This window comes from Olea europaea, chromosome 12, assembly GCF_002742605.1.
Source record: "Olea europaea var. sylvestris chromosome 12, O_europaea_v1, whole genome shotgun sequence".
In the NCBI taxonomy this organism is placed as follows: domain Eukaryota; kingdom Viridiplantae; phylum Streptophyta; class Magnoliopsida; order Lamiales; family Oleaceae; genus Olea; species Olea europaea.
Window position 1 is genome coordinate 24326662 of NC_036248.1, and position 13398 is coordinate 24340059.

At 34.9% G+C, this 13398-nt stretch overlaps 1 protein-coding gene across 6 annotated transcripts; it reads right to left on the reverse strand.

The window, feature by feature from the left end:
* Window positions 1–692: 692 nt before the first annotated feature.
* LOC111406151 lies at window positions 693–7136 on the reverse strand. 6 transcript variants are annotated; one of them, XM_023035383.1, is made up of 17 exons: window positions 7004–7136; window positions 6718–6916; window positions 6484–6534; window positions 6155–6382; window positions 5940–6038; window positions 5770–5828; window positions 5334–5445; window positions 4741–4920; window positions 4373–4636; window positions 3569–3766; window positions 3288–3488; window positions 3084–3209; window positions 2660–2971; window positions 2473–2571; window positions 1896–2392; window positions 1775–1807; window positions 693–1038 (listed from the first exon to the last, which is right to left on the reverse strand). In XM_023035383.1, coding segments are annotated over exons 2-17 (2586 nt in total). In that variant the 5' UTR covers window positions 6844–6916; window positions 7004–7136; the 3' UTR covers window positions 693–1037. The 6 variants fall into 6 exon arrangements, with proteins under 6 accessions (XP_022891151.1, XP_022891147.1, XP_022891152.1 ...); XM_023035379.1 differs by having other exon boundaries at window positions 6155–6391; XM_023035384.1 differs by having other exon boundaries at window positions 6155–6310; window positions 6718–7136.
* Between the last annotated feature and the right edge of the window lie 6262 nt (window positions 7137–13398).

Here is a 13398-nt window from a genome sequence, read left to right on the forward strand (position 1 = left end):
GTAGCAAAAGTTTCAAATGTGCAGTCCGATAGAAAGGCATTGAATCCTCTATTTTTTCTTCTTGTTTGTCCCAAATAAATGAGCAAGTTGATTAAGCTTAAATGCACGTGGCTTCTTTCAGCAGTAAGACCCTCCTTGCTGCCGAGAGAAAAGGAAAAGTTTTAGTCAATATTGGGCAAAGCGAAAAATGGTTAATAGCATATTCTGTCGTAGGAAACAGATACTGAAAACTTGACAGAACCAGCCACAGCACAAAGTAATGAAATTATTCTATGAAATTCTGCCAAGGAATTCTGATTAACTAATCAATAACCGAACTGCAATGAAAATGGGATTGACAATCAATGATCCAACTTGGAGATTAGTAGGCTCAATGTACCTCACAACACTTTCTTTCTTTTCATATTCCCACTCTCAAACAATTTTACCTTTTCTCCCACAAGACAATTTTATATTCTCTAGTTCACCGTAGAGTAATTTTATTCATGATGAAGTCAATAGTCGCCCCTACATTACATACACATGACCAACTGTAATTTGATTTTTATTGCCTCATATATCAACTAACAGTTTGCCATGTGTATATGACACTACCCGTAGTTTTCACTATGAATAACATTATTCTTTGCCGTAACCTGGGATGTGACAACCTTATTCATGACATTTAAAAAAAATTTCAGACAACAATAGCATTGCTAATGAATGAACTGACTTCAAATGCAGAAGCTGGGATACCAACCTTTGAAAAATAAGAGTTACAAAAATCACCACCATTTTTCAATAATTTTAAACCCGAAAGATGCACCAGAACATCAATGCAGGTAAATATACAGTTTCCAGTACACAAAAATGCAAAAGAAAAACAAGTTCTTCCAATCGAACTGAACATGTGATTTAATGCAGCCAGTACTCTCAATCTCATAGAATAAATTGGAGATTCCAACTCGAGAGCATATAACCTCCCTCTTCTCATCATCTCCAGTAGCACTTGGTGTTTAACTAGTCATGGCGTTCCCCACACAAGCTCCAAGATATATTCTACAGAATCAAAGGCCAAAATCAATGACAATGAGGCTAAAAAATTATACAACAATCCAAAGGCAAAATAAACATCACGCAAACGTAGTTTCTGAAAGTATGAATTTAAACAACGGAGCTTCCAAAATGCCTACTTAATACCCTTTTAGTGCAAGAACAAGTGGGCCAACCCTTAAAAGTTTTATATTAGTGCATGATCACTTTAAAACCTCTTCGAATACCTTGACATAATTAACATGTTAAATGAACAAATAAAAGAATATGGCACCAATTCTACTCTACAACAATTGGTCAAACCTTACCGACTGGTCGGGCATGAAGCACAAGCTTGAATGTATATTCCAGATAAAACACAAATAAACATAGTTAAAGAAATGCACCCAACCCATATGGTGTTTACTTTTTACCCTGTCACATTGCATATCTCCTTGGTACATGTAACATTTGAGATATATAGCTATATCCTCAATCTAAAATACAAATCACGGTGAAAGCTTGAATTTCTGATGTCCATCATTTCACCTTTCCACTCGTCCTCTTTAGTTTTAACTTTCGATTCACTTTTATATGCTTTCAAATTCACACGTTTCGAGGAGTCTATTCCAAACAAAAATTGGAGGGAAGAGATGCACATAAGCTTTGTCCACAAGCTAAACAGCAGAATAAAGCATATTATCTATTTTAATAAGAAATGAAACATAAAAGCACAACACAGATAAAAATATAGTGTACTTACTATCTTCTAGGACTTGATGCAGCACCAGTTGCCCTAGCAAAAGCAGTAGTTGATATCAGTAAGCTTCTATTCTGAAGAATGCATAGAATTTATCAGTTATATGAAATTCTAAAGTCAATACCTGCCCTGATGTTTGCCTATTAAACTGACACTGGACTTCCCATGAGATGCATCCTTCCTTTGGAAAACACCATTTGTATCAGTGTTTATTCCATTTCCAACTGTCAGTTGTTCAGAGTTTTCGGATCCATTCTGCTCCATGTGATCCTTAGGTTTGCTCAAAATTTTAATATTTGATACTCCCCCAGCAACACTAAAGGAAGCACCATTCATGTTCTGATTCCGAATTGCAGAGAACATAGAAGGATTGCCAACAAGATGTGAAGGTCTAGAGGCTGCAATCTCATTGAAATTGGTCTTATTAGCATCTGCAGATGTGAAGTCAAGCGAGGAGACCTTCATTCGGGGCGCTTGTGCCATGGGAGTGACTGCCATAGAAGGTAACAGTGTTGGATACGAAGATGGTGCTGCAGCAACTTTGGCAACAGCTGCTGTGGCTGCTATTATTTCTTGTGCACCTTCTCGAAGCTGAATGTAGTCCCCCTCAATTACAAATAACTATAAAGATAAAAGAACAGTCAATGCCTAACATAAAGCTCTATCAAATATATAAACCAGGGGGGAAAAAAAGGGCATACTTCAGCATGACCAGCCACAAAGTCATCAAGCTTCCCATACTTCTTCTTATAATCATGCCAGTGAAGGGGGGCAAGCATTTTTCCAAGCCTATTTGGAAGCTGTCGCAAAAATAATAAATAATCAACTAAATCATTATTACAAGACCAATACTGTTAAAAAAAAAAAAAATGATTCAACTTAACTGACCGTTGAACCAATCCTAATTCTACCACCAGATCCAATTGTGCGAACTATGCAAGCTAGTAATGATCTTTCGTCAAGTAGAGAAATCTCAGCAGGCTTTTCAATCACATAAGAATTTTTCTGCCCAGGGTACACAGTGACATCAGAGACATCAGATGAAACAGCAGCTGAGGCAGTGTTCATAGTGATTTTGCTGATATTTACAGCATGATTAGGCGACTCAGACAAGGGTGCATTTACAGAAGAACTAGGTTGTTCCACCATTGAATTTCTGTTCTCTAGTCTATGATCTGTCACAGGGCAGTCATTCTTATCCTATCCAATAAAATATCAAGATAAACTCTCAATCTGTAATGACCAGAAGGAGCATGAACATAAAACAGAACAGCTATATTATACTGATTAAAATAAAGCAGGAAAAGGAAACCTTGGTCTCATTATTATGTTCCAGAGGATCCAATCTAAGCACATCATGAAACTGCGAAGAAACTTGTTGCAAGCTCTGATAAGATTGTGCTACATCTGGGTAGCTTTCATCTACGGACTCAAAAGCCTGAACAATGGTCATAGTAACTGAATAGGGCTGAACATTTGAAAGTATAATGATTAATTCTTTCTTTGAACTAACTACCTGCCCCTCTTTATTTGGTGGTGGAACTATAGAGTTAGGCTCCATCCCTCGACTGATATTGGCATCGAAATAATTTGAAGAAAGAACTTGCCCATTTACAGATGCTTCATAGTCATAACTAGAAACAGCTACAGATGAGGTCTGTTCAGCTTGCAGAGGAAACTGGTTGAGGACAGGCATCTGTTGACCATCTGATACAGTCTAAACACAAGGAAAGAAACAGATACGATTACCAAAACTTGCACGTATAACCAATAATTCAACATGTTTTAATTGATTACCTGTAGGTTCTGTGAAGGTTGAAGAGATGACATGGTAGGTATAGTCTGGAAAATAGATTGTGTGACATGTGACGGTACTGTATGGGGCACCCCTTGATGCATAACAAATGGATGCAAAGCAGTCACCTGGACAGGTGGAAGGTAGGGTGGCAACCCGAGCAGGGATGGAGGAGCAAATGGAACACCATGAACATCGGTCTATTGAGAAATGTAAATTTCAGAATTAATGAAAAGAGTCAGTGTATATGTTGTGCTTTTCTGGACATTAAAGTGTTGGTAGTGTTCTCATCTATTCTCCATATCTTTTCCCTCACGTGGGAAGGAAATGAGAACTCCTATTTATCATCACTAGAAAGTAAGAAATAACAGGACAGACCAAGTTGCAGTAATAACAGCAGTGATTGGGGGGAATGAACCCATTCTTCATTAATGACACGTAGAGCAATAATCGGACTATCAAACCAAGCAACATGATCCAAAAACAATGATACAGCAGAGAATGAGCAGGTATATGATCCAAAAAATAATGAACATTAACTTAGCCCCTGTTTGATCCCTATTAAATTAAATTACATTACATTCCATTTTTCTCTCTCCTATTTTCAACCACACAATCTTCCATAAAATAATATTATACGTAAATCGAAAACTTTTCCTTCTTTTTCAACCACTCATTCATGTAAAAAATACTATTCCCCTTTCATTTTCAGGTAACGGGGATCAAACAGGGGCTTAATATTGCCACACATGTATCTGGCACAACTCACACGATTAGGGCAAAATCCAGAATGAGAACAGTTCTACCTGCATTGAAGTGTTCACTCCCGGAACAAAAGACGGAGTGCCTTCGACATTCCCATTTTGTACGCTACCAGAGTTTTCACTCAGTGTCCCATTTCCTTTCACCTCCAGCTGGCTACCATTGCTTTGTCCAGCTTCAGAAGCATCTTTGGGATTTATCTGGGAGATGTGAGAAGCATCAGAGTAACTTCCACTCTTTTCTCTTGCATCGGCCAATTCAAGCTGAAGTTGTTGAATATGCAGATGAAACCTCTCCATCTCACCAAACTAATGAATTTGATAAAGCTAATGAGTCTACTTAAAAACAGATTTCAAAATAAAATTTAGCATTTGAATGTGGAGGACTAAAAATACTTCGATAACTTAACCACCTGTCTTTGACAAACAAGCCACAGTTGATTATACTGCTCTACACGTTCTCGTAGTTCAGCTTGTAAACTGTGGTTGGTAGTTGATTGTAAAGCATCCATTTCCTGAGCACGAGTCATCCAAGCTTGTGCCTCTCTTAATTGCTCATCTTTGAAAACAATAGTTTCTTGAGCAACCCTATGCTGAAAGACCATAATTAACAGTCTAAGTTGACCCCCACAAAATAATATATACCCCTTTTAAAGAACTTTAATTGGACAGAGAAGAGGCAAGGCAGAGTGACTAACATTTCAAGAAACAAAACTTAAGTCGAGACAAATCATTTTATTTTATCAAAAGCATTGGCAGAGCACACATCACAGTGCACAGTGCAGAAACCACATGTCATAAGATAATCATGAATTACGCAGTTTAAGTTGACTGCAAAAGCTAAAATGTGCAATTACAGTGCATTGATATCCTTTTAACCATTGTGAAAGTATTTAAAAATAACCGATAAAAGACAAACAAACGAGATAGTAACCTGATCAAGACCTCAGAAGATTCGATCAAAACAGTATTGCCAGATGTTCATCATAGACACAAAACAACATACCTGATCCTGCAACTCCATGAGCTGTTGTTCTTTTTCTTGAAGATGTTCCTGAAAATCATGTATTTGTCTAATATGCAGTGCTCTTTCAGCTTCAGTGCTATCCCTCTCTCTTCTGCAAAAAAGACGCAGTTCCTTCAGTTATAAATTTATATACCTGAGACATTAAACACTTCTAAGGAGGTGAAATAAGATTCGAAACGAAATATAAGTTTCATCTAACAATAGTTCGATCTGCCAGAGCCACGAACAATACGATATCATCAATAATCAGATTCTGAAAATCGCATAATGTAAATACACTTGCTCTAAGCAAATAAATTGTAAAACTTCAAGCTCGTTAAATGCACAGCCTATATGTTTGAACAATCAAAAGGGACAAGTAACACATAGCCAACACGAAGGCAAATGAAATTCCAATGCAAACACAAGGGCAAACCTGAAGCTTTGGAGCTCCTTGCTTTGTTCCCTTAGAAGATCCTCTTTGGCCCAAGCCTGCTACGGTAGACGGTAGGATAAATTTAGCAAAACAAGCACTGGGAAATGGGAATTAGTGGCAGAAAACCCAAATTGACTAGAAACAAATTGCCATAAGAATCTCAAACTCACCGCTTCTTTATCTAATCTAATTGCATTCAGCTCCCTTGCTTTATCTTCCATCTTTCTCTCTAGCTCATGAATTATTTGCTCCTTCTCATGCAGTTGCTCCTAAACAACCAGTCATGCCCAATATTCCACAACAAAACCCCCATGAATGCCAAAATAGAAAAACACTCCCATATCTAAGAACACACTAGTAATTAGCAGAGAGAATAAAGCAAAACCTGAAATTTGACATTGGCATTTGCATGCTCTTTGATCTGTGCATCATATGACTTCTGCATCTCCATAATCTCAGATCTTATAACGACTTGTGCCTGGAGCTCAATCTCCATATGCTGCAATTCCTCTCTTTGTTTCACCACAGTTAAAAGTTTTTGCTGCAAAATATCATTGTCCAAACCCCTGTCAATAGTTATTGTGCAGAAATCCACGTCCGTGTGTTCTCTTCCCTGCTGCACCTTAATATAAGAGTCCAAATCATCTCCACTCAAAAAACGAAAGAAACTAGTAAAAAGAGAATTAAAACTGATTTTTTATAGAAAGCAATTACCTCATATATCAATCTCTCATCAGATTGGCCTAGCTTGGAAAGCTCCATGTCCTAATGTGGCGGCCCAAATACAAATTAAAAATAAAATAAAAAGAACAGAAAAATTGGAAACTCTAACTTTAAGATACAAGTTTAAACCAAAAACAATTTTCTTCACACAAATAAAGAAACCGATGTCGATGAAAAAAAAAAAATTAAATTGCAATGCAAGTAGGGTTTTCGACTAAAATGTACCTCACTAGTGAGGTTTCGAGCCGATTGCTCGGAAACAGCCCGCCACTCCTTACGAGAAGGCTGAGATGACGTTGACATCGGCATAGAAACACCGCGTGCGACGGCTACACCGGCCGCAGCTTCCATTTTCAATATACAATACAATTCTCCAATTGCCTCGCTCTCGAAAATAAAAAGAAGCCCTAATTTCGATTTATACCTAAACAACAAAAAATAGTGCCAAATTTTTTTTGTGAAAAACCTAGAGCGAGACAGAAAGAGCCGAATAAAATGATGGATTTCGCACCTTTGGCTGCTGTTGATTTTCACAGATTTGGGTTTTAGGGGGTTTCACTGACAATGTAGGGTTTTCAAAGGGACTGGATAGTGAAATAAAGTAAAAATCGTTGACGACAGTAGAGACCAGAGAGAGAAGGAGAGACTGTGGACGAGGCTCTCACAATTAATAGGCAAGTGGTGAAGAAATCGTGAAATATACGCGCTCAAAGAGTCAATGGACTATAGACACTGGTAGGCACATGTTTGTCAACCATTAAAAAAAAAAGGTTCTGAAATAATGCATTTTTTAAGATTGTGTGATTAAAAAATGGGAAAAAAAAATAATTTTACGTGAAAAATATTTTATTACAAAAATGTATTATTAAAAATAAATTTAAAAAAAATAGTCTCGAAATAATGGTAGATATACAATGGCCAAGTAGTGATCCAATGGACGAAGAAATAATGCAATCCAAGAGTGTATTAAGATTGACTTAATTTTTCATGAATAATATTATTTTTCATTCAAATTCCTATTTTTTGAGTATTTGATTGATATTTTTTCCATACAAAATATTTTTCGACTTTTGAACACGTGACAATATTTTCCTTAGAAATATGGAAAACTTGTTTTTAGGAAGTGGTGGTTTTTATTTTCGAGTTAATTGACTCTCTTTTTCTCTCTCTTATTTATCATTTCTCTCATCTACTACAACTAAAAAATGGATAAGTATAATATTTTCTAAATTAAAAATTAAACAAATCAACCATATATAATTAATAATTTTCATACAAATAAATTCAAGGCAATTGAATTTTCTAGAATTTATTTTAAAAAAAATTGCAGCAGCGGTCCCTAATCTTTTCATTTTTTGTAGGCTTTACTTTAACCTTCATTTTGTGCTAGCAGACGTTCAAAACCTTTCATAAATATGTACATGAGGTCCATTTGAACGAAAACCATCCAAAATACCGTCAGTTGATTGGAAAAATTAAGGGATCAATATCTAATAAAATCATCCAAAAAAGTATCAACATCCAATAAAATTGTCGCGGTAGTAGATGGTTCAAGAAACTTTCCAAGTCAACTGATGGTGTTTTGAATGATTTTCGTCTAGATTGGCCTCAGGTGCATATTTATGAAAGGTTATTGATCTTCGTTGGCACAAAATGAATAATAGGATAAAGTTTGCAAAAAATGAAAATGTTAGGGACCACTGTAGCAATTTTCCCTTTATTTGATGTCCATACAAATTTATGTTCGTAATCAAAAGCACACAAATGTGTTTGATTGGCTTTATTTTCTATGAAAAATGTCACTTTTATCCAAATTTCTACTTTTTAGGTGTTTGATTGATAATTTGGTTTATGAAAAATATTTTTCAACTTATGATTATATAACCATGTTTTCATCAAAAATAGTGAAAGACATTTTCTTTAAGAATGGGTGATTGTTATTTTCTAGGTAATTCTCTCTCTCTCTCTCTCTCTCTCTCTCTCTCTCTCTCTCTCTCTCTCACACACACACACACACATTTATCCCCCCTCTCTCACATTTACCCATCAATAAAAATGGACAAATATAGTATTTCTAGGTTAAAAGCTAAATCGAATACATTTAACTAATAATTTTCATACAAATAAATTCTAGGCAATTGAATTGGCTATAAATTATTTTATTTCCTTGCAAAATTCATATTCGCAATCAAACGCATCCTAAATTCAATGAACAAAGAAAAAATAAAAATGCAAATGAATGAGCAACTTTGGACCGATTTGGTTTGTGTGTCAGTTTTGAGTTTATTTTTAGTTTTCTATTTTAAGATTTTGTTTTAAGAATTCTAGAAATATATTTTGATTTGTCATTTTGAAAATTTATTTCTCAAAACAAAAAACTAGAAAATATGTGTGATTTAAAATCAAGTAATATCTACATTTTAAAATTGGTGAATCTTATAATATTTTTCTCATTATAAAAGTAAAATAAATAATAAATAATAAATTGAGTTCAAAATATAGTAAATAAAAAATAATGGACTGAGAATATTTTAGTTCAAAATATAGTAAATAAAAAATAATGGATTGAGAATATTTTTATGTGTATTCATTTTAATATTTTTTTAGAATTTTTCCTACTCTCTTATAAAAGCCTCTTTGGAGTTTACTATTCATTTTTTGTAACCTTGGGTTTCACACTTGTTTAGATCCTACCGTTCATAAACATGTTCCCTACTTGTGCCATATTGGATCTATTCACACCCAAATGAATACATATAGCCTGAATCCTACTATCAAAATATAAACACAAATACGTGGTCATTTGGGCAAACCCTAAGTCGGCCCCAAACCTTCTATCTCTGATGCGAACCACATAGTAGAATTGACTACGAAACCCATAATGAAATTGTTTCAAAATCCAGAAAAACTTAATTAAAGGTTTAGAATTCGAACAAAAGAAATAAGTGAACAAAAAAACCAAGCGAGATCGATGCTTGAAGAACCCCTTGATTACAAGTCAGAGATTCGCACTCGATTGGTTGAACGCCACAAGAATGGTAAATTCTTGATAAGTTCAAGTTGTTCAATTAAGAATGAGGAAAAGAAAAGCACAGTAGTCTCTCAAAAACCCTCGGAATTTTATTGAATAATAATAATGTCTTCTAATATAAGAATACAAAAATCTAGTAAAATCATACATTATTTATACTAGTTGTAAAACCCTAAAAATCTAGTAAAACCTTACATTATTTGTCCAAGATTACAAAAATTTGACTAAAATTAGAATTCTACTAAAATATGGAAACTCGCGGAAAAAGGAAAATTTTTGCCCAAAATTACACTATGCGATCCATAGTATAATCCAATGCTTAGCTCATTTAAAATCCTTCAATTTGGTCTCCAAAATGGTCTATGTGGTCGCATGTCTTTTATACTATGCAGTCGCATAGTATTAAATTTCAACACCCACTTGTTCATATGTAGAATTTCGTGATGATTTCAGATTGTACTTATGGATGAAAATTTGACACCCGAGCTGAAAGTTATGCCCGTTTTAATCCAAATTTTGAATTAAATTACTCCAATTTGTTTCGACTCTCGACCCCAACATAGAAGTTGTCCCATTTTGTGACATGATAAGAGTGCAAAATATCATAATTTTCTCATCTTAATTATTGCATTTGTGTGATTATTTGATATCAAAATTTACTCATTATCTTATGCTTTGACTCAGATTGCATTTTGGTAGAAAATGTGAAATTTAGATGAAAAAAACGAGAAGGACCAAAATGGAAGAAAGTGAAAGTTCAGGGACTAAGTTGCAAACAATCTAAAGATGAGACGGGTGATGGAATGATAATTTGAGAAAGCTAGGAGTCCAATGGGTGCAAGTAGAAGTCAAAATAAGTTAAATATGATCATAATATTTTCACAAATCAAATTCCAACCGCATAAAGATTTTCCAAATTTTCAGTCGAAGATTGAAGTCCACTTTTGACCCCGTAAACGTCAAAATTTGGAAAAAGATATTTCTAAAAAAATTGGTACCCTTTGTGTTAGATTTCCAATTCACTTTTAATTGCCTTAATCGGACATTAGGAGAGAAAGTTATGGTCAAAATACTGAAAGTAGTCGCACAGAATATTCTAGTCGAAAATTTAGTTTCCTTATTCGGTTCAACCTCTTTTGAAAACAATTTGGCACACGATTTTAAGCCCTGGACTGGACAGAGAATGCCTCTTTTGATCCTCACATCAATTTTCTTTGGTTTTTGGCTCAAGAGTTCCATGAAGAACTAAAACCCTTGGTGAAGCTTGGAAGGAACTCATTAGATTTGGTGAAATCACATCAATTGCTCATATAATTTGATATTTTATTGTCAAACAATTCTAGATTTTAGACTTTCTCCTTATGAATTGATTTTGAAATTGGTTTATTTTTTATTAGATCTTTCATAGATTCAATCATGTTTTTTTTATTGTTTGATCGAAATATTTATTGAGTTACAATTTCATTCATGTTATTGGTGAGTTATTTATGATCTTATACTTGAAGTATATGGTTGGAACTAAAGTGATCTTTACTGTAAATCTTCTTATTAGAGAGTTGGGATGAAAACCTCCAATTGAGTAGTAATACATGAATAGTTGGTGTTGATCGATCCAACCCAATTGAGGAAATTCCAATACTTTACTAATTTCACATATTGATATTTAAATTTCATTCCAAATTGATAAACTAGTTTCACATAATTCCTGAAACTGCTAAGCTTTTGATCCTTTGAGCATTTCCCATCTCCCTGTGGAATCGACACCCCAAGGCTATACTATAATCATCGCGTTATACTTTGGGCGTAATCATGCCATGAGCAATGTTTCATCGATTATGGATTGAACGAGTGATCCCATCATTTGTTTCACCCGTTTTGCCCTCGATCTCGTCACCAGTCCGTCTTCGATTATTAACAGGTCTCATCTTTGTTGGCCTCGAATCTAGGATCACATCATCCCCTCATTCTTCAAAAAGATTCATCCTCGAATTTGCACCTGCATCAAAGTGAGTGAGAGAGAGAAAGAGAGATCAGACACATTAAATGTTGCTGAAACATTGTACTCACCTGAAAGGTCCAGCTTGTAAGCATTGTCGTTGATCTTCTCAATGACTTGAAATGGACCGTCTCCTCGTGATAGCAACTTTGACTTCCTTTGCTCTGGAAAGCACTCTTTTCTGAAAATGCACCCAACCCCGATCACCTGGTTTGAATGTGAGGCTTTTACTGCCTTTGTTTGCATGTGAAGTAACGAGCTTATTCTTGTTCTCAATCTGCAACTTAACCTTTTTCATGGAGTGATTTTAACAATTATGCTTTCTTTTACCATCTAAACTACCACTTTTATTAACAGGTAACGATATTAAATCCAAAAGGGTTAGCAGATTAAAACCATAAATAATTTGAAAAGGAGAAAATGAAGTAGCCGAATGAACAGCTCAATTATAAGCAAACTCAACAAATTGTAAACACTTCTCCCAACTTTTCAAATTCTTGTTTATCACTGTGCATAATAGTTGAGTCATAGTTCTATTGACTAGCTCGGTTTGTCCATCGATTTGTGTGTGACAAGTTATGGAAAATAACAATTTCGTGCCTAACTTACTCTCACAAAACCCGTCAAAAATGACTCAAAAACTTGACATCTCTATCTGACATTATGCTTTTAGAGACCCCATGAAGGCGCACTATTTCCTTAAAGAACAAATCCATTATGTGAGTGGCGTTATCAATTTTATGACATGGTATGAAATGCGTCATCTTACAAAATCTATCTACCACCATCAAAATTGAATCATGTCCTTTCTTAGTCCTAGGTAAACCCAAAACAACATCCAATGAAATGTAATGGTATATATAGTCCTTAGGGTAAAACTCTAGACTTAGCCCTCTTACAAGTTATGCATCAACTATAAATTCTCTCAACATCACTTTTCATCTTAGGCCAATAGAAATACTCCCCTAAATCTCTAAAGTCTTTTATACTCCAAAGTGCCATATCAATCCACCACTATGTGCTTCTTTCACTAGTAACTCTTGCATCTAACAGTTAGGAATACATAACCTATCTTTCCGAAACAAATACTCTTCATGCTTATAGTACTTACCTATAGCCCCCTTATCACATGAATTGTAAATTTCGAAAAAATCCAAATCATTTTCATACATATCCTTAACATATTCAAAGCCAAGCAATTTAGCACTTTGTGAATTTAACAATGCATACCTTCGAGATAAAGTATCTGCTACTACGTTTTCTTTATCTTAATTGTACCGAATGATGTAGGGAAATGTCTCAATGAACTCCATCCATCTGGCATGCCTCCTGTTTAGCTTCCCTTGACCCCACAAGTGCTTTAACGATTCATGGTCGATGTGTATCATAAACTTCTTAGGCGATAAATAATGCTGCCAAAACTCCAATGCCCGAATAAGTTAATACAACTTCTTATCGTATGTTGGGTAATTTAGTGCAGCTCTACTCAACTTTTCACTGAAATATGCGATAGGCCTCCGTTCTTGTATTAACACTGCTCCAATGCCTATTTCTAATGCATCACACTCAATCTCGAATATTTTGTCAAAGTTAGGTAATCCTAAAACAGGTGCTTTACACAATTTATCTTTAATAGTGTTAAATGCATGTTCCTGTTCATCACCCTAGTGAAAATCCACGCTCTTCGTTATTATTTCTGTGAGTGGTGTAGTGATTGTGTTAAAATATTTCATAAATCACCTGTAAAAACTATCTAACCCGTGAAAATTCTTGACTTCGTTTATGCTTTTAGGTGTCGGCCAATCCTTAATAGCTTTAATTTTCTCCTTATCTACTACTACCTTGTTAGCACTAACAACAAAATCTAAGAAGACAACTC